Here is a 23,018-nt window from a genome sequence, read left to right as displayed (position 1 = left end):
AACACCAACAACAACAGGTGTTGGCGAGGATGTGGGGAAAAAGGAACCCTCATACACTGCTGGTGGGAATACAAGCTGGTGCAACCACTCTGGAAAAAAAATTTGGAGGCTTCTTAAAAATCTAATCATAGATCTGCCATATGGTCCAGCAATCCCACTCCTGGGGATATACCCAAAGGAATGTGACACAGGTTACTCCAGAGACACCTGTACACCCATGTTTATTGCAGTACTATTCACAATAGCCAAGTTATGAAAACAGCCAAGATGCCCCACTACTGACAAATGGATCAAGAAAATGTGGTATTTATACACAATGGAGTTTTACTCAGCCATGAAGAAGAATGAAATCTTATCATTTGCAAGTAAATGGATGGAACTGGAGAACATCATTCTGTGCGAGGTTAGCCAGGCTCAGGAGACCAAAAATCCTATGTTCTCCCTCATATGCAGACTTTAGATCTAGGGCAAATACAGCAATGCTGTTGGACTTGGGTCACATGACAGGGGGAGAACACATACAGGAGGTATGGGGATAGGTAGAAAACCCAAAACATGAAAGCATTTGATGTCCCCACTCCAAAGGAACTAATACAGAAACCTTAAAGCGACAGAGGACAACACAAGAAGGGGATCAGGAACCAGTGTAAAGATCAGTTAGAGATGAATCAACTTGGGTTGTAACACATTTGTACATGGAATCAATGCTAGGAATCTCTCTGTATAGCTATACCTTAAATAGCTAAAACGCTTGTTCTTTCTCTTCAACAAAATTAGCGATAAGAGGGGGGGGAGAGGGTGGGGGCAGGGCAGGGGGGAGAAATGACCCAAACAATTTTGCACATGTGAATAAATGAATAAAAAAATTAATAATTGGAACTTAATAACCTATTCAAATACATCTGAAGATGCATACAAGAGCTCCCTACGTGAAATGGGAGACAAATCCTATGAAGAAATACAGTTGAGAGCATTTTCCGTGCACTTTTGTTTCGAAACAAGGAACATGTTTTCTTGGGTTTTGTGCTAGTAAATATGTTTCTAAACTAGCATTCTATTTGCTGAGGTAGAAAATTAATCTTTTTCCTGGTTCTAAAGAAGTAGGTGTATGTTACCAAATTCACACATGTGATGACGTACCAAGAGCTTGCTTCTAGTAGATGGAAGATGAGCAAGATGGAGGGAGAACACAGGATGGCTGCAACTGCAGCATTATTCGTTGCCGTGGAAGCTTTCAGTAGTGAGTGACACTCTGTATTCTTGACTTTCCCTATTTGTGTTGTTAGAGTCAAATGGAGGAGACTGCTTTATCAAATAATAAGAAATGAACATGTGATTATGAGCTGAACTGGCTTATAACGAGAAGATCTCAGTTTCTTTATAAGGAGGAGTAGGAAAGGAACTCAGCTAGATCAGAGCGGAAGTATCAGGGAAGACTTCCCAGTAGTGTGGTCATGAGCCAAAATCTGAAGGTTGGGATTAAAGTCATCAGACCAAGAGAAGAGAATGGGGACACAGCCTAAGCAAAAGTCCCATGATGGCAGGGAACATGGCAAGAACTGAGAGCAGACCAGTATGGCTAGAATGTAGTGAGTGAGAGGAAACTAGTACAAAGCAAGGCTGGAAACATACATAGACTAGTAAATGCAAAGCCTCAAAGGCCAAGGTAAGGTTCTACTCTTTCTCCCAACATGATGACTTCCAGTTATACTGAAGGGTGTTAAACAAGAGATAGACATATACAAAGTTAGATTTTCAGCTGTAGTATGGACAACAGAGAAGTGAAGCAAGAATGAATGAATATTAGGGGATCACTTAAGAGCTTTTGTACAGATAACATGAGGCAAGATAGTTGCTTAGATTTGGATGGTGAGGAAGGTGTATTTACAAGGTATCTAGGAGGAAATTTGGCAGAAATTTTCATAAAAGCCTTGAGAATTTTCTACTCCACTGTTGCTTCCTCTAAGGTGGGGTCATGGAACCCAGCTCATGGGCCAAATCCTGCTCCCTGCCTGTTTTTGTAAGTAAGGCTTCATTGGAACCAGCCATGCCCATTCATAAACTTATTGTTTATGACTGCTTTCTACTCCAGCAGCAGACCTGAGTAGATGCAAGAGAGGCCTCTGGCTCATAAGACCTTAAAAACATTTACTGTCTGGTGCTTCACAGAATACTTTGCCAACCATGGGTTCTGTACAACTTGAAACCACCACCATTATGTCTCATAGTGCTAAAGTTCTTTCTTTGGAGTCCAGAAATACATGTATTGACCTTAGACAGTCTCTGGCCTAAAATTGGGAGTGAAGTTTGGTATTTGTGAGCATTTTCCTAAGAAATCATTCTCACCATCTTTTAAAGAGAATCTGAATTCCCCCCAAAAGTGTTTACCAATCCTATCTACAAGCTATTCCCTGATTATAGAAACTTAAAATTCATGTTTCCCTCAGTGGATAAGAAATAAGCACTGGTACCAAATTAGTGTTACTATGTATCAGACAGACATTGCTATGAATTGCTAAATTCCTGACAGAAGATCCTCGGTGAAAAGCATTTCACTGCGCTGGTTCCTCTGACCCAGAGCTTCATGACAGCAGGGAGCTCAGCACTGTAAATAACAGCAGCATAACAGGTACTGTTGTGTTTTATATTTCTGAAATAAATGCTCCCCCAAATAAATCCTGACATATGTACAAGATTAGAGGTAGCTCTATTGCAAGGGAATTCCTTCAAAGGCACTGACAGATGAGCTGGTCAGCCACAGTAACCACTGAGTACAACCCTTGTTCTGTGCTCATTTTCTGTTGACTAGAATGTTCCTCCATCAAACCATGACTCTCTGAGGGCAGGAATGAAGGATAACATATCCTGCAATCTCCAATTCAGTAAATGGTTACCATATTCATATAGAAATGATTAAGCAACTTGCTCTTATATAATGTTTTGTATATGTGTGTGTTTATACAAAACACATTAACCAAATAAATATATCAAATTGTCATGTAAACAATACCTTGTTTCATGAAGGAACTAAAGCCATAGTCTACTTTAACTGAGCTCTTCTTAAGTAACATTCTCTGTCTAGTATGCAGATTGAATGAAAATAAAGTGGTACTCCTTTTTGGCCAAGATTTTAATATTGGATCAATCTAGCCATGAGAACAATTTACAAGATAGTTTTTATTCTTCACCTGCACTATATTTTTATATGTGACATTTAAAATAAATCTACTGTCTTGACTATTGGATAAAACAGCTGTTCTGGTGACAGTTCTCAGCATGGATGGGGGGAAGGAGCCTCTCTGTCCAGCTTCAGAGGAAGACACGGTGGGAAGCCACCTGGGTTCTCAAGAGCAGGGAGGAGAACAAGGAAGTTATTATACACATGCAGAGAGCAGGCCTGACTGGAAAGGATGCTCATCTAACAAGGGAGCTGAGGCCTTTCAATAATAGGGGCTACAGTCAATCCTTGACATAAAAGGATTATATTCAGGGCCAAGGAAACCAACCAGAGTACCAATTCCAAAGGACAAGTCAACTGTGAAAAAAGAGCAAGAACAGATCCCCAAACACTGGTAGCTGGAGTCATAAGCCTAAGGAAAGGGTTCAAAACTAAAACTAGGACAAGCACATTGTGAGTGAATCTGAACTCAGATTCTCCATTCATTACGTTTGCTGCAGTGACGGCATGGAGGTTTAATCTTAATCACAAGAGTCAAGACAACACTAAACATCACATTTGGGGTGTAAATATGTAATAGGGGTGCTAAAGCGTTAACTGCTTATTAACAAGTCACTAAAAATTGCTCTTGAAAAAGTGAAATTATTAGACATAAATAAATTAATATAAAAAAGAAAGCAAAATATGCCAGCAGGGTGGGAAAATGGTATAATCTGGAGCAGCATTTCTCAAGGGACATTGTAAGGTCCCAAGAGATGTGACTGTTCCAAATGCATAAATTGGGGCAGTGCTATAAGTTCTGTCCTCCTCTTGGGAGAGCTGTGTTTTAAATAAAGCTGTGGTAAATTCTGTAAGAAAATATTCTGGTTGGTTTTGTTTAGTCCAGAGTTTTCCTTATTATACTTAACATGAAAATCTTTTTTTTTCTTTATTTTAAATTATGAGTTATAAATGCTTGCTTAGTTTAAAAATGAGTTGATTTGGTTAAAAATTTCTTAATTGTATAAAGTCTTCTAAATCTGTGTTCAAATGATATGACCTGGCAATAGACCCCTATAATCACTTTTAAAAGTTAAAATTAGATACACCTTACACCAGAAAAACACACAGCATATGCCAGAATAAACCACAAATGGATCAGCAATCTAAGTATAAAAAATGAAGCCAGACAAATAACTGGAAGAAAATGTGTGAATTTCTATAAAAGCTGGGTTACACAGAGAGGCTTTCTCACTTATGACTGAAAATACAAAGACAATTTAAAAGGTTTATACATTTGACTTCAAAGTTTTTTTTAAAAAACTTTTTGACAAAAAAATACCATAATGACTAATGACAAAGTGAACAGAAGATAGAAGCATTATGATAGAAGTGCAAAAGACATGGGACAACACATACATACCACGTTTATACGTGTACACTACATAAATGGCCTTAAATGTATTAACATAGAGCCAGTTCCACCTATAATGAAAACAAATGCAAACTACACTACCTCAACCGAGTTCTTAAGTCTCAGGTTAGGAAGCATTTAAAAACTTGGGGTTTTGCTCTAGGTGAACCAGCTGGTGAGACGGCATATGGGTACAATCCTTATGGAGAGAATTTGTCAATATTTCACAAAACCAAGTGTGCATTTGCCTTTTTACAGGAATCCCACTTCTAGAAATTTACTTGAAGGGATACCTCTAAGTACATAAAAATGATATAACCAAGGATTATTCATTTTAGTATATATTGTTAGCTGAAAAAAAAGGAAACGACAAAAGAGCAACTTAGCATGCTACTTTTTGCATGAGAAAAAAAATAATGTTTAAATAAACACATATGCACTTACTTTTTGAAAAATGAAACACAGAAAGAAGGTACCAGAACTAATGAAATATATTACCTCTAGAGGGATGGGTGGAGGTAGAATGGAAGTGATGAGGGGATGGGAATACACAGGAAGAGATGAGAGGGTTGACTCTTTCCTGCATATATCTTTTTGTGTATTTTGATTTTTAAATTGTTAATGTTTTATGTACTCAACAACAATTTTAAAATATACAAATCAGCCAGAATGGATGGAAAAGCCTAAAATGTAATACAAACGAAAGCAGAAACTCTGTGTTTCAGTATGAATGATATAACCACACTGACAGGATGAGAGGACTAACCTAAGTAAATGTTAAACATAGTATTTTGACAAAAGAAAAAAAAAGAACTGTAAACAAATAGAGAACTCTAAAGAATAGTTTTAGAATGGACTGTATATTTTTGTTTCTGTTTTATTTTTGTGTGTTTTTGTTTTGCTTAGCAATTTTGAAACTACTTTGGGTGTGTTTTATTAATTCTCAAAATAAGTAAATGGAAGCCAGATTCCTTACTGTCAGAAGGGAGTAACAAATATGGAAAGAGAAAACATGAGAATGAATGTGTTGGTATTGGATTCGTTTTGGAGGAATCAATATGAGTACATGATCAGTAGCTGTCAAATGTTTCCTGTAAAGGACAAGAAAATAAATTCTTAACACCATCATAGTAGCATAAAAGCACCCCTAGACAACATAGAAACAAAAGAGCATGGCAGGTTTTTTTTTCCTTTCCCCTTTTATTCTATCATTTTTACATTTACTTACATGTGTATACACTGTTTGTGCCACTTCCCCCACCCTCCACCCCCACTTCCAGGCAAAGCCTGTTCCACCCTCCTCTTCTGTGATTTTGTTGAAGAGAAAACATAAGAGATAATAAGAAAGACATAGCATTTTTGCTAGTTTGAGATGAAGATAGCTATACAGAGAGATGCCTAGCATTGCTTCCATGCACTTGTGTATTGCAACCAATACACAAGTTTTAGGTTTCTTTTCCTTTCCCTATTTCTCCCGTACGTGTTCTCCCCTTAGTGTGTGACGCATGGCAGTTTTTCAATAAAACTTTGTGAACACTGAAATTTGAATTTTTTTAATACTCATGTCATGAAACATTGTTAATTTCTAACCATTTAAAAATATAAATGGTTAAATTAGTTTTCAGATTGTACTAAATAGGCAGTGAGAAAGACTTGGTCCCATGGGACGTAGTTTACAACTCCTGTTGATTGATTGATTGACAACAAATATGGTAAAATTGGGGAATCTTGGTGAAGGATATATAGAAGTTCTTTGCATTCTTCTTGTGACTTCTCTATAAATCTGAGGGAGTCTTTTTAAGTGTAAAAAGAACCCTTTACTGTACACAACTACTTTTGAAGAGTAACCCTAGCAAAATCATTGGCCTAAGAAGTAAATGTCTTGTTTTTTGTAACATTCACACAAGGACCACCACTTACACCCCCCATTCCACAAACCAAGAGTAGGACCTCCCATTGCCATAATGGAGAGTTCCTCGTCTGTGGCTGAGGTGTCATCAGATGTTAGCATCATTTTCTCCTGTCATCCCTGCTCTCCATCACTCTCAGTAAGTGATGAGTCACTGGACTGGTAATTTGTATATGACCGTGTAATTTTCTATCATGTGGGAAATTTTTTGGTCTGACATAATTAAATGAACTAAATAAAAGGTACTTATCAGAAAATGCCCTATTAGCTTAGAAATCTGTGACAAATCCTTTCTGATGTCCTTAACGTGTTATTATGAAATTTAATTACAAAGCACTCTCACCTCTCATTTTACCAGCCATAATCTAGTGATAGCTATAGTGAACAATGACTGAAAGTTTCAAAATATTACAATAGGAATTGAGTGATTTTTACATTGAAATACTTTTTATACTAGAAGAGTGAGTGGCTTGTGAGGAAATCTTACCTGTATAAACTAGTAATCATTCCACCAGCCTTTACAAGTTTAATTTTAACAAAACCAAATCCTCGCCTTAGTTTATCACACCTTGGTAAGGCCACACCATGATCTTCATTGGTTATGGTAGTATAACTGAAATTTATTTAATGATAACTCTATACCAGACCCATGCCAAATGTTTTTCATCCATTTAATCCTAACAACCAAACTCTGAAGTACTATCATTATCTCCTTACAGATGAGGCTTAACAACATTAAGTTCTTACTTTAGAAACATGGAGCCTAGACTGTTTTTGAGAGATGGTATTCTTAGCTATTCATAGGGACTATCTCTCATTATAGAAAAAGACAGGAGGAAATACAGAAATTTAGAAATTGTTTTCTCAGAAGGACATGCTCTTGTTGAGAGGAAAAAGGTAGGTGATTTGAGGTGCTAATATCCATGAAGAAATAGAACTCACACTGGAAAATCCTTTATATTCCCCTACCTGTTCCCTTCCCTGCTGAGAAGCTTGGGAATAAGTTGGGAGATGAGAAGGGTTTGAAGTACAGCACATAGAGACTCATCCTATCACCCTTCTGGAATTCACCAGCTTGAATTATGCCCACCCAAGTATCTACTAGAGAGAACAGGAGACTGGAAAAGAGGAGGAGGAGGAAGGAACGTACAAAGATCAAGAAATGAAATTGGAAGTTTGAGCAGAGAGTCAGGGAATGCAAGAGGGGCTTTCCCCGTCTTATAATGAGAGAACTACTCAAGGCCTGATGGCTCTCTGTCTGTCCTGTTGCCTTTGATGCTCTCTTGCCCATAGTTAATGCAGACTGGTCCCACCTCTGTGGTGGTTACCTGGAAGCCCCCAGAATGACCCCTGCTTTGAGTCATATGGGGAATGTTGTCATCCATGACACAAGACGTGGTTTTTGTCAAGACTTTCTTATCCAAAGAGCATAAGGAGCATCATCTCTACTGCATTTCTTCTGAGTTTTTGAAATAATTTTCCTCTGGAGAAAAACTGGGCTACAATTTAATGGTAATATTAATAAACTTTTGAGAGGAATAGTTGTAATTTAATCAATGTATTAATCAAAAAACTGGTTGTTAAGTGACTGGCCCCATATTAAACAATTTATAAGACTGGATATTAATATCTGGGTACCTTATCTTTCTGAAATATACAGGAGACAAAAAATGTCTCTTTGTGGAAAGTCCCACAGAGGAAACTGAAAATCCAGGGGAAACAAAATATATATATGGAATGACAGGCATGTTGTTCATTTGTTACCTTTTCTTTTTAGGGACTGGCTAAACATGCTGAGCCCACCAATTGTTCCTCCCAGTCAGCAGACAGTGGAGCAGCATCCAGATTCCTCTGGAAGTTTGAGTGCTCAAGGTGGGAATATGAAAAATGCTATGCATAAAAAATAAAAATAATTTGCTATAAATACAGGAAAGCAACACTTTAAGATGCCCTTGTTTTCACTAAATGTGATCTTTTAGAATAAGTTCTTTACTTGCCAGGATATAGAGAAATTGTCACTGTTCTTCTAAAGATTGATTGCAGGGAAAAATATAGTTTACAGCACAAAAGCCTGCTTTGTTATCCAACTGAACCTTCAACTGAATTCCAGCTTTACCAGTTCCCACTGTGTGGCCTTTGAATTTTAGTTCCCACCTCTGTAAAGTAATATTAATAATAGATAGTGCCCACCTGGTGCTTTCTTGTGAAGATTCAATGAGGTATTGAGTATGCTTCTCTGTCTATGAAGTACTTAAAATAGTGCTTACCAAATACTAGCTATTGGGATTATTTTAAGGCAGACCCAGTCTTCCAGTCTCACTGAGATACAGTCATGCACTCACTGCCTGATGATGTTTTGGTCAACAAGTGACCTCATATATAACAGTGGTCCCAAAAGATTGCAATGGAGATGGACAATTCCTATCACCTAGTGATGTCATAGACATTGTAATGTTCAATACAACCCATTACTCACATGTTTGTGATGCTGTTTTAAAGAGACCTACTACTCTCCAGTGGCATGAAAGTATACCACATATGATTGTGTATAGTACATCATACATGATTATAATAAATTACTATGTTACTGGTTTATTTATTTACTTAGCCTACTTCTTAATCATTATTTTAGAAGATACTCCTTCTTCTTCTAAAAAAAAAAACACCAGTATACTGTAAAACAATATGCCATGTCACACCAGCACCATCCTTGTACAGCTCCTGTTCACTGTGTCTCTTGATAGCATCTAGATTTGCATAAATACACTCTATGACATTCACACAGCAACAAAATTGCCTAATGTTGCATTTCTCAGCGCATCTCCCATGGTTAAGAGGTTTTCTTTAATATGGAGACACTGCCTTTTCACTAAAGCTAAGACTGTCCCATAACTGTAATATGTATTAGCAATGTAAAACCTGGAAGGAAGCAGGAATGAAAATTCACCTCGTGCCCCGTTTTTGGTGAGAGCTATGAAGATGAGCCTTTAGTTTCTGGTTATGAGTAGGAAACCTGACTTTCAGAACTACGTGAAGGAGGAACATAAAAGAATCTTTGGTGGGAAAAGAGGGGCTGAGATGGGAGGGGCAGCAGTGACCTCAACGCATAATTGGAGTGATAAATAACGTCAAAGTGGGACAATTTTCTGGGGTGAATTTTGAAGATGGAAGTACTATATCTAAAGTTTAAAAAAAATGAAAGTGAAACCAATATAAATTGCTCCAACAAAAGTGTCAGGTTTAGGGGGTTTTTTTCCCCTAACTGCCCCAGGGAGAAAGTTGAGCATCTCATTTTTCTTCAGGTATGGAGAATTCAGAGTGAAAGCTTGTATATCTGACTTATATGGTTTGGCCGCCCAAGGGATGGAGATGTCTCTGTGATTAATGTCTGAAATAGATTATGCCCCTCAAATTGGGATATTTTTAAAGGTGTACATTTATAATTACTTATGATAGAAAAATAGAATCTTGGCTGTCAGGAGGAGACCTTGCTGTGAGGGAACAAATAATATGTTATGTTAAGTGTCCTAAAAAAGCCACAGGAACTGAGAGCGTGGTCCTTGAGCAAAGGCACTCAGATATATATTGGTGATAAGTGGCTGGAAGGGTATCTTAAAGTTGCCACTGCAAAATCCATTTCTGGCAACAGGAGCTCTGTTATGTTGTAGGTAAACAGAGCTTCCACTGAGAAAAAATTAACAAATCCAGAGGATTTTGGAAATGTGCTGGCTAATGTTAACCAGGTCAGGCACCCCTTCTGCCTATGCCCCTCTCCCCAGTTTTTATCAATTGCCCCCTTACCCTCTTACGTGCCTGGATAGTTGGTAGTTAATTAATACCTACACAAGCCAGTGTTTCCTGTTTGCTCACCTTCACCTTTTCTGATATGCTTGACTGATTTGTAGTTAATTAATATCATCAAATACTGTATTTCCTATTTGGTTAATCTTTCCATGGTAGTGGCATAGCTTTAGACAGCTTAGCAGAGTCAATACTGGCCTGTACACTGAGGTAGGGTTTCCATCTGTTCCTATAAAATGTTTGTCAAAGAAAAACAATGGCTCAAGTTTCCACTTCTTATCATCAGAAGGGAAAGAGAGGTGTGGTTGTGGGCAGTCTGGAACTCTTCCTGGGTTTGTATTGCGCAGAGGCTCACCTCATGTTACTATATGCCAGAGACTGTGCTGTCATTACATCTAACCCTCGTAACACTGCCATGAGAAAGACAGTGCTAGAGCTGAAGAAACAGGGAATGCAGAGTCTTAAGTAACTTACCCAGTGTCATACAACTGCAGAAGCAGAGCTACGATTTGAAGCCAAGCAGCCTGCCCCAGAGCCCAGCCACTAAGTTTTTACGCTCTTTGGGGTCTTGAATCAAGCAAATAGATTACTTACTCCAAAAATAATATATATTACAGGAATATAATAAAGGAGGTGAGCTCATTTAAAATACACTGTATGCATCTATGGAATTATCACAGTAAAACCCCTTGTACTATTATTGTCTGCCAATAAAAATAAATAATACCTAGAACCAGTCATTGAAATTTTTTTTTCTATTGAGAGTTCCTGATCTATAGGAAAAAGAAATTAAAACTTCTCAAGGACTAAATGGCTAGATTCTTAAAGATGAGTAAGAGAGAGAGAGAGATTGACCTCAGGTCACTGTTTCAGCCCTGGACCTGCCTGCCCTCCCAGCCCTGCTTGTTAGAAATGACAGGGAGCCACAATTGACCTGATGAAGGCCAGAGTCAAGGGGTGGGTGGCTGAATGAAGCATGGAGTCACTGGACTATGGATCTGCCTGGCCCATGTCCTTACATATAGCCATCTCCTTACAGGCCTCCCACAGAGCCTCACCTAAGCTGGTCAGTCTTCCACATCGTGCATTGTCTCACTTCACCTGCTAGCATTTTTCTCAGGGCCTTTTCAGTTTGTCAGTCTTGATTTGTCTACTAGTTTCTTCCTAAGTAGCCTAAGAGAGTTTAAGAGCAGACACTGTGCCAGTCAGCTCACTTCTGGATCTCTGGTCCCCATGCGATAGCTGGCACATACTAGATTCTCTAAATTCTCATTAGAAAAAGACAAGAAGGGAGAAAGGGAGGGAAGGAATGTAAGAAATGATCTTTAACTGGTCATCTCTTATACCAACCATTAAAAAAAAGTAAAGCAGTCCGTTGAAATCTGACCTTCAGTTTTTTTTCCCTCATTCCAGTGTTTGTGTACATTTGGTATATTTCTAAAATTCAAACATGAAAGTATTGAACTTAAACCCATATATTTTAGCAATTAAAAAGTTAGAGATCACATTAAACAGTGGCTCTTATGAGCAGTGAAACTTTTATTTCAAATGGAATCTAATAAGGAATGGAATCCCAATACATAAGAGGTAAGAGCAGAGCTGCCCTGGCTCAAGGGTGACTTAGGGTCTCAGACTCATGCCCTGGGGCTGTAGTGAGCCAGTTTGAAACACTGATGTAGTCTAGCCCCTCAGTTTGCCCAAAGGGATAAATGACTTGCCCAAGGTCAAATGCGCAATCAGCCAAGACAGGATTAGGACCTAGACTTCCTCTACATCAGTGCCTTTCCACTGAACCATTTCACTGATTTATTTTTGAGCATGATTTATGAGGGCTGATTTCACAGAGAAAGGAGATAACCCATCTTCATCCTTACAGGGGGATCCTAGGCAGATCCTCCTGTCTAGGAGACTGAGGCAGGAGGATTGTGAGTTTGAGGCCAGCCTGGGCTACATGGTTAAACTCTGTCTCAAAACAAAGCAAAAGATCACTAATGTTTATTCCATCTTCCTATCTTCCATACTAGTTCTACATGTGTACTAGTTCTCACAGCAGCCTATGAGCTACATATTGTTATCACCCACTCTTCCACATAGTTTACTGCAGCTTGGAGCAGTAAGCCATGCACTGGTCCACCTCACCTGCATCAGAAATAGAGATACAAAAATGTATGGGTGCAGCTGAGGAATTACTCCATTTTAACACAGAGAAAGATGGCCTGATGAATGCATAATTCTAGACAACTTCCCCAGGCCATACTAAAGGAAGTGTGTGAATTACATCTGGCCCTTGAGTCAGAGGTCCTGTCACTACTTTATTCAGTAGGAGTTTGTGTCCTAGCCAGTTTCTGTTTGGCCATAATGTCTCAAGTGTATAAATGCTACATTTAAGTGAGCAGAGCAGCCAGCAAGAATGGTATCACACTCTGATCCCTGCTACTGGACTGGATGGAGAAACAGCCCTCTTCACAGTTCCTCCTGGGCTGTAACATACTTGCTGAATATCAATTACCATGAGCATGGGTGCCCTTAACACTTACTAAAAATGTGTTTTCCTGGAGCTTGTGCGAAATATAAAAATGGAAAGTGAAGATTTCAGAACTTACTCAAGAAAACTACCCAGCTGACCTTTTGAAAATGAACCGTACTTTGCTTGAAGAATAGTTGTCAATTTGCTTTTGACATTTGTTCCTATACAGATACACCCTTAAATTATTCATGCCTATCAGCTCCAAAATGGAATAATAATGACCTGTCTCTTCAGCCTATAGACCTCTCTGCAGTTCACATAGATTTTGAGTAAGAAAGGCATTCTGAAGGTTTTTTGGAGTTGCCAGAGTCTCATATAAACAAGCTACTTGTACCTTCTTTATGGAAGTGCTGCACAGAATATTCCTTTATGAATGGTGATTAGTCTCCCAGGAGATGTAAGTAGACAGCAGATGTTTACCTTTTAGATGTAATCTCCAAATTACCAGTAAAGAATTTACGGAGGTCTCATGAGTCCTCACAGCTAGCCAGAGAGAGGGGTATCTGCCTGCTGTACTCCAACAAAGAGGTCCTTTTCATGGTCCTGCTTACAGCCACATAATTACTTAGCATTTACCTAATACTGAAACTAAAAGTTAGGCTTCACTAAACATCTGTAGTCCCCAATGCCTAAAGTGGTGTCCACGACATAGTTAAAGGCTCTATAAATAATTGATGAATGAATGAGTCTTTGACCTTTGGGAGACAGGAGAATGATTGAGCTATTACTTAGATTATCTTTGTACCTTGAAGATTAATTTAAGATGCAAAACAGCCAGGTGTGGTGGTGCACATCTATAATCCCAGCACTCAGGAGGCTAAGGCAGGAGGATTGAGAGTTCGAGGCCAGCCTAGGCTACATAGCAAGAGCCTGTTGCCAGAAGCAAACAAACAAAAAAGATGCAAAGCAGACCATTCCCGCACAAGAAAAGAACAATAATGTGATGTAAAAATAATAATAAAAACTAGCAGTAATGAAGCACTGCTGTGAGGCCAGCACTGAATAGAGTTTTTCTGTACCTTACCCCATGATGGCCTTTCCCAACACTTCCCAGCATGGAGCAATGTTATGTCCCCATGTTACAGTGAGGTGAGGGAGCCAGCCTATGTCACAGACCCTTTTTGAGTGTGAAGAATGCTGCCACATCGTTCTGTCTGACAGACAGGGACACCCTTGCCTCCCATGCTGCAATGTGACCACAGAATTCTTGGATCAGTAAGAACCACACAACTGAAACATCCTCTGCAATTTTTTTAATGTAGGAAGCCCTCTTTTTTGAAGCTTTCTGTATTAAGCACTACTCTCCTAAGCACTCTACTTAGACCCCTACCATGCTCCACTTAATTCACAGTGATTCAGTCTTTATGACATTCTTGAATGAAGAGCCCTGCCCCTTCCCCTGTGAAGCAACCAGTTGTCTTTTGTCCTCTGTGAGCTTGGGGCAGAAAGATATTTTCTCCTAAATAACCATCAAGGACCCACGGGCTGTTTTCTTGCAGGGAAATGATCAGAGTTAGGGAAGTCAACATGCTCACTAGTATGGAGAGATGCCTTCTTTTCAGGGGCCAGTAGTGAACTCTCCAATAGAAATGTAAACATTGCTGGTGTCTGAGGCTCTTTCTTATTCTAAAACCCACCCCCACCTACAGGTACCATATGCAATCCAGAAGCAGTTCTGGACCAAGATGCCAGTCCAGCTTCCCCTGATAAAATTGAGATGCTTTCCCTTAGCTCAATGTGAATATCTTGCCTAAAATAAAGTTCTTAAGACACTGTGGACTTTGAGCCCAGTAGCTTGGCTAGAAACCTTCCTTCATATATGACAAAAGGTGTTCAGAGTTGTAAACACACACTTATAAGCACACATTTGAATCACTGCATATTTATAAGTTGAGACTACCTGGAGAAAATGAAATTGCAATAACACCTAACTAACCATCTAAATCCTTCAACATGACTCTTAAAATGACATCTTCCAAATAAAAGCTAGCCACTAGTTTTTACAAAAGGTACTTATTTCCCAATGGTACTTGAACTGTAATCACGACATGTTATTTGCCTTCCAAAAACAATATAGCTTTCTAATAGAAGAATATATCTTTCTATCATTTCTATTCCACTGTTGGTCTTTTAGGCATGTGTTTGCTGGAGACCAAAATTCAGTACTTACCAATAGACTTTCCAGATTTTTGCATAGGTTAATTTTGCCCTCCTATGAAGGATGTTGATAGAAAAATATTCAGGCACCTGATACTCAGCAGAATCTTATCTTAAATGTCATCTTTATTGATGTTCAGGCTGACAGCTCCATATGGTGAGCCCTCACTAGTGAATTGTTTAAACAATGGTGTATTAATATGCACATAAAAATACAGTCAATCAGGTCTCGATCTATAGGAGAGAAAATGCATTAGCTTTTGAAAAAATTCTAGATAGCAGCATCAGAAAATTGAAAATCAAGTTACAGTATCTTGATTCAGAGATTTTAAATCTGATAAACTCGTGCCACGTCATTTATTTTCAAGCTTGAAGACTTAGTTTGCATGTATAGGCTTTCTATTATCCTCAGTAAAAATGTATTAAATATAGATAATTAAGCATTTCTGTTAATTGGCTCTCAAAAGTGAACCAAGGGGTTATTTACCCGAACTGATCTGAGGGGAGGACAGCCAATATTGCTGCATTTGGTCTGGCTCTGTTGGTTTTTTCTCTGTTATTGCTGTTAGCCAGTTTCAAAGAGGATGAGGCTGAAAGTTTGTAAATAGATTATTATCTGAAAGGTAATTTTATTTCACTAGAAATGGCTTTATGATGTGGAGAAGAGTAAAAATGTAATTTGGACCCCTGTCCAGATGCTCTTAGCCTAGTAGCAGAAAATGGTTTTATTTGTTAATTTGTCCTTTTAGAGTTTCTGTAGCCGGTCTTTAAATAGAGCAATTTAGCATTTTGAGCTAAAACAAACTCTGCACTATCCAAGAATGTAATTGAAAATTACCCCATACCCATGCAGGATAATTGCCTTTCAAAACATTTCCCAATGCTTGACATCATAGTGGAAATTGCTTAATGATATTATAATTTCATTATATAGGGATTACAGTGGTGAAATGATGTAAGTTAGAGGCTTTGAAAATTAAGTTACAATGAAAACAAAACCTTTTATGTAAGTTTGAAGTACTTATTTCAATGTAAAATTACACATAATCTCACCCAATTTTTGTACAAATGCCATTGTTGGTAGTTTTAAAACTCATCCATTTAAATCTTTGGTACTAAAGCCCACAGAACTTAGCTGAATCCACATGGTTATAATGCATAAGGAGCCAGTTCTAAAGTGACATGCATTGGAGCGGATGCATTTATACAGCTGTTATTGCTCCAGTTTGTATGTATTGTGTAGCAAAACCTGTACTAATGAAATGGATCCACTGCAGTTGGGTGGTGAAGACCCCCGTTTAGAATGATTTTCATCTTTAAAGATTCCTGACTGGTTGTAAAATATAGTGACTTACCTAATTTAATAGCACCAGCTTAAATTTTTATTTATCTTTTTGCAAAGTACAGGCACAGAATCCACTACACAATTACATACAAGTACATCATTCTTACATGCTGGAGGTCACTTTGCCCAGTGTGCTCCTGGAGTAAAGACAGGAAACCAAGCATCAGATTTGAGAGAGTGACTCACACTCATTTACCTCAGTGATACATGATTTTAACATTATGCCTGATGGAAAAATAGCTTTACTTTTTGGAACATATATCATCTTTGGTCAAAAGACTGTTTTTATTCAAGATGAATTCATCATAGTGTTCTATATAAAACTAGTTGTGAATATATTTCATTTCATTCAAATCTCCTATATTTTTTCTTTTTGTAGTAAAAATTCAAACACATAGTTTGGGGTAAGAAATAATGTATACTTAAGCATACCCCTCTTGTGCTTACCTTAGATACCCTGTTTTCTATAATGATTATCCTAACATTTACTGAGTCCTCCCTGTGTGCCATATGGTAACTTATTTAGTCCCCATCAGAACTATGACAGGTATTGTTAGTATCCTGACTTACATACAGGAAATGGAGGCTCAGAGCAGTCAATTTTCCTACTGTCCTGTCCTACAACATCAAGATGGTAGAAATGGGATTTGGACCCAAATCTGCCTGGCTCCATTATCTAAATGTCATACTTGCCTGCTTCTACAAAGCCTTTCCTTCATACTTTAAGCCATATCAATACTTCTTTTCTGAATTACTAAGAAAGTTGTAGCTTACCATTCATGATTATTATCATCACTAGCCTTTATAGTTACAGTAACTATCATTTCTTGAACCAGTACTGTATACTGTGCTGTGCATATTACCAGGTCCAATTTAAACGTATACAAAGCCCTATAAAATAAGCATTGCTATTACCGGTTTATAAACAAGGAACCAAGGTCCACTGAGGTGAATTAACCTGCAGCTGGTCTGCAGTCATTCCAGAGTAAGCAGCAGAGCTCCCATCCATCTCCAGATATGCCAGAATCCGAAACCTGTGGGTGCTTTCAGCCCCTCTCCAGTAGCAACTCCCAGTTTAACTCCTTGTTAGCCTCTAGGGGCTGCTTTTATTTCATGGGTGAAAGTCACCTCCACAGATAGACGGTCCAACTCAATCACATAGCAGGCATACAGTAAACTTATTGATGAGCTGATTTTGTTTGGTTCTCCAAAATAGCCCAAATGCTAAAGGAATGATAGACTGAAAGCAACAGATATGCATATTCTCCTTTGATGTGCAAAAGTGACCCAAAGGAGGTCAATCTGATAATTGAATATGTAAGATACCTTTACTTTTTTTCTTTCCCATGGTTAAATTTCTTTAATATAATAGCTCCCAATTAAATGTGTTATACCACCCCCTTCACAAAAACATCAAGCATGGTGTCAAAAGATAAATCCAGGTACATTAGTATTTTAAAGAGCTTATTTGAGCAAACAATTCCTGAATCAGTCAAAACCAGACTGCAAATGATTGGGCTCAACTAAAAGGGAAACTTTTATAAGGTGTTTTTGAAATCTAAGTCAAGAAAATATATGTGATTGGTTAAAGTGAAGTCCCTAGTTAGAGGTTAGTTTGGCAATTTCTAGTTGACTAAGCTTAAGTTTTGTTTCACTATAAATTTATGCTTGAGCTGGGCTTCAGTTTGTTTAGTATGTAGGAACTTGAAACACAGAGCCAGCTCGGATTAATAGCCTCTCAATTTTTTTATAAGGGTATACTAGAAAGAACACTAAATTTGAATCTGGAAACTCAAGTTTGTCCCCAACACTGCTTCTGACTCACCAGGCACCCCAAATGAATTATTTCACTTTCAGACCCTGGCTCCCTCATCTGTAAAATGGGTGTGATAATCCCTGCCTGTTCCACAGGCTTACGAGTGTCTAATGAGATACTGCGTGAGCAAGTGCTTTCTAAACCATCAAGAGCTCTACCAACGGAAACAGTAGCAAGCCAGGCATGCATAACCATTCCTCTATAACTCCAGTTTCTAGGGACTGTAAGCACCGCACTCACCTCTCCCTTACTATGGGCAGTGACATTTTAGATTGTAGGCTGTGTTTGTTTGTTTGTTTGGAGACAGGACCTTGCTATATAGTCCAGGCTGGCCTCAAACACATGGTCCTCTTGCCTCAGCCTCCTAAGTACTAGGATGACAGTTGTGTGACCAACCTGGCTAGACTGTAAGTTTTTATTTACACCTTCAAGAAACAGGATATAAAATCAACATAGAAAAATCATTAGCATTTCTATACACTAATAATGAACAAACTGAAAAAGAATATATGAAAACAATTCCATTTACAATACCCTCAAAAAAAATCAAATACCTAGGTGTAAACCTAACAAAAGATGTGAAAGACCTCTACAAGGAAAACTATACACTTCTGAAGAAAGAGATTGAGGAAGACTATAGAAAGTGGAGAGATCTCCCATGCTCATGGATTGGTAGAATCAACATAGTAAAAATGTCGATACTCCCCAAAGTAATCTACATGTTTAATGCAATTCCCATCAAAATTCCAATGACATTCACTAAAGAGATTGAAAAATCTACTGTTAAATTTATATGGAAACACAAGAGGCCACGAATAGCCAAGGCAATACTCAGTCAAAAGAACTATGCAGGAGGTATCACAATACCTGACTTCAAACTATATTACAAAGCAATAGTAATAAAAACAGCATGGTACTGGCACAAAAACAGACATGAAGACCAGTGGAACAGAATAGAAGATCCAGATATGAAGCCACACAACTATAAGCAACTTATCTTTGACAAAGGAGCTAAAAATATACGATGGAGAAATAGCAGCCTCTTCAACAAAAACTGCTGGGAAAACTGGTTAGCAGTCTGCAAAAAACTGAAACTAGATCCATGTATATCACCCTATACCAAGATTAACTCAAAATGGATCAAGGATCTTAATATCAGACCCCAAACTCTTAAGTTGATACAAGAAAGAGTAGGAAATACTCTGGAGTTAGTAGGTATAGGTAAGAACTTTCTCAATGAAACCCCAGCAGCACAGCAACTAAGAGATAGCATAGATAAATGGGACCTCATAAAACTAAAAAGCTTCTGTTCATCAAAAGAAATGGTCTCTAAACTGAAGAGAACACCCACAGAGTGGGAGAAAATATTTGCCAACTATACATCAGACAAAGGACTGATAACCAGAATATACAGGGAACTTAAAAAACTAAATTCTCCCAAAACTAATGAACCAATAAAGAAATGGGCACGTGAACTAAACAGAACTTTCTCAAAAGAAGAAATTCAAATGGCCAGAAAACACATGAAAAAATGCTCACCATCTCTAGCAATAAAGGAAATGCAAATTAAAACCACGCTAAGATTCCACCTCACCCCTGTTAGAATAGCCATCATCAGCAACACCACCAACAACAGGTGTTGGCGAGGATGCGGGGAAAAAGGAACCCTCTTACACTGTTGGTGGGAATGTAGACTAGTACAACCACTCTGGAAAAAAATTTGGAGGCTACTTAAAAAGCTGGACATCGATCTACCATTTGATCCAGCAATACCACTCTTGGGGATATACCCAAAAGACTGTTACTCCAGAGGCACCTGCACATCCATGTTTATTGCGGCACTATTCACAATAGCCAAGTTATGGAAACAGCCAAGATGCCCCACCACTGACAAATGGATTAAGAAAATGTGGTATCTATACACAATGGAATTTTATGCAGCCATGAAGAAGAACGAAATGTTATCATTCGCTGGTAAATGGATGGAATTGGAGAACATCATTCTGAGTGAGGTTAGCCTGGCTCAAAAAACCAAAAATCGTATGTTCTCCCTCATATGTGGACATTAGATCAAGGGCAAACACAACAAGGGGATTGGACTATGAGCACATGACAAAAGCGAGAGCACACAAGGGAGGTGTGAGGATAGGTAAGACACCTAAAAAACTAGCTAGTATCTGTTGCCCTTAACGCAGAGAAACTAAAGCAGATACCTTAAAGCAACTGAGGCCAATAGGAAAAGGGGAACAGGTACTAGAGAAAAGGTTAGATCAAAAAGAATTAACCTAGAAGGTAACACCCACACACAGGAAATCAATGTGAGTCAATGCCCTGTATAGCTATCCTTATCTCAACCAGCAAAAACCCTTGTTCCTTCCTATTATTGCTTATACTCTCTCTACAACAAGATTAGAAATAAGGGCAAAATAGTTTCTGCTGGGTATTGGGGGGGGAGAGGGAGGGGGCGGAGTGGGTGGTAAGGCAGGGGGTGGGGGCAGTGGGGAGAAATGAACCAATCCTTGTATGCACATATGAATAATAAAAGAAAAATGAAAAAAAAAAAAAAATAAAAGTTTAGTTTCACTATTAAAAAAAAAAAAAAAGAAAAACAGATTTCATTGAGTCAATGTTATTTGCAGAGCCCTGTTCCATGCCCACTGCCCAAGCCCTCCAGAAGTCAATGCTTGAGCTCACACTCTATAGGCTTGGTTTCCTTTGGTCCTTAATAGCCTGTGCAAATGAAGAAGCAAGAGTCATCCTAATCACCCCCTTTTCCCTGAACCTGTTCTGCTCTTCTCTTGCCTGAAGATCAAGACCTGAGCATCTGGAGTCCTACTACACAGACTTTCTAAAGGACTCAGAAGGACTCATTCCCAAATACCAACATGCTTAGCACAACACTGAGCACATCAAGGTGCCCAGAAAGCATCCTTGTAAAACTTTTTTTTTCCAGTGCTGGGGGCAGAACCTAGAGCCTTGCACATCCTAGGAAAGCACCACCACTGAGCTACATCCCCAGCCCTAAAATATTGTTTTGAACTTTATGGCATTTATTGAAAACTGTTAATGACTTAGGCCTCGGGTATTCTCTTCATCCAAGGCGTCTGAATCAGCATCACAGGGAACCAGGCCGTGTTTGCACCCCAGTAAACTTAGCCCTTCCTGCTAGTAAAAGTACAGGTCACCTGACATGCTATTTTCTGTCTGTGGTCTCTGCTTTATATGTCTTCTGTTTGCAAATGACATTATTTTAATTCATATCTGTTTGGTAGCCTTTTTAGAATTCATGAGTGGGGACTGGTATTTTAATTTTGTCATTGAATTTGTTGTTTTTTTTTTTAATTTGGTATGGCTCTGACCATGTACAAGCTTAGAACTATGATAAAAGTTTTGAATCCTTCCCAAGATTCCCTAATTCTAATGAATATAACTGTTTAGTCATTTGACCCTGTCCCTTACTTCTTTCATAGGCACACTGTTTTCCTTGTCTATTATTGTGAAACTGGCCCTTTGGATAACTGGTATTTCTTCTCAATCTTACACTGCCTGTGTGGAGTCTCATCACTTCCATGGTGTTCCTCCTTCCCAGCCTAACACTCACCTGATAAAGAAGGTCCCCCAGGAGCGATGGTGATCCCTCTTTCATCACCCTTGTTGTAGACAGTTTATGAATCTGGATCAGACCTGTAGCTAATGTGTCCGTGGTTCCCCTTCCCCCACAGGTGAAGAAGACCTGAGTGTAGAAGAGGATGAGGAAGTGCTGACTCTGTTGTATGACCCATGTCTGAACTGTTACTTTGATCCCCAGACTGGGAAATACTACGAATTGGTATGACCCCTCCTTCCAGGGCTCAGAGTGGCCACCAGCTCCAAGTCTTGAGGAGGCACCACAACCCCTTGGACCTTGGTCAGATCCAAGGAATCAAAAGGAATGGAGAGAAATGAATTCATTTTGTAAATGATGTCCAGTGTTAAAATGCCTACATTCTTTCTGTAAATGTGTGTGATTTTTGAAGTTGTGAAGGAATTAATAGAGACAATTTTTTTAGGACTTTGAATTGGTTCTTGTTTGTTCATTCTCATCTCATAAATTTTATTTCATATATTTTATGTAAACAAATTAAGAGTTGCTTGCTCAGATTTTTTGCAGTGTTAATCTGTAAATGATGGCTTGATATACTACAGAAAATGTATTCTTATTTAAAAGATGTGTGGTACCTTTAATTTTATGACATTTTTATTAAAAATAAAGTATGATGGCCAAAAGAATACCTTTAAACAGCTTCATTTTATTCACCCCACTGCCTTTACCAGACTATCCATAGGAAATGGACTTTCAGAAAAGGAACATGAACTGGGTTGACTTTACGATCACATATTATTGGCACTGGCCCCACTATTTCATTTCATTTCCTATTAGTTCATCCAGAGTTTAACAGAGATCACACCATTGTTAATCACTTAAGCTGCTTAGCATCGTGCTTTCATTTTTCTCTTTTTAATCTTTTACCAATTATCTTTAAATTCTAACAACCCGGCTCCACAGATCCAGAGTTAATGAGAAATCACCGTTTGAACACCCGCCATACCTCGGCGCTTCTGGGACTTGGGTCTGGAGAAGCCTGGGAGGCTTTCTTTGGACTTTAAAGTTATGTCAGTGCAACTCTGCTTGCTGCATCACAAGGCAAAAGCCATGTGTTACTGCATTTGGATAGGCGGCCTTGAATCGTGTGCCAAATACATTAATACTGAGCTCAAGGAAGTACTTATTAGATTAGCTGGCTTATTTTGTTATTTAATAAAGATTTTTAATAAAGAAGAGTACCGTTGGAAATGAAAAATTGATGGTGTACAGTTGGATTTGATGGTAGTACTGTAATTTCATTTAATGT

The 23,018-nt window shown here is 38.5% G+C and overlaps 1 protein-coding gene across 9 annotated transcripts in view; it reads left to right on the top strand.

Moving 5' to 3' along the window:
• Cfap20dc (CFAP20 domain containing) overlaps positions 1-22,395 on the top strand; it is a 205,875-nt gene extending 183,480 nt beyond the window's left edge. For 8 of the 9 annotated variants that reach the window (XM_074044080.1, XM_074044082.1, XM_074044079.1 and 5 more), the window contains 2 exons: positions 8,258-8,352; positions 21,849-22,395. In XM_074044080.1, coding sequence (XP_073900181.1) covers positions 8,258-8,352; positions 21,849-21,961 — 208 coding nt within the window. In that variant the 3' untranslated portion in view covers positions 21,962-22,395. The remainder of the gene's footprint in view (positions 1-8,257; positions 8,353-21,848) is intronic. The other variant, XM_074044084.1, reaches the window with a different exon arrangement.
• Positions 22,396-23,018: the final 623 nt, after the last annotated feature.

Source organism: Castor canadensis, chromosome 10 (assembly GCF_047511655.1).
Source record: "Castor canadensis chromosome 10, mCasCan1.hap1v2, whole genome shotgun sequence".
NCBI classification, from domain to species: Eukaryota; Metazoa; Chordata; class Mammalia; order Rodentia; family Castoridae; genus Castor; species Castor canadensis.
Note: the sequence above shows the minus strand (reverse complement) of the source record. Positions and strands in the feature narration are given on the sequence as shown.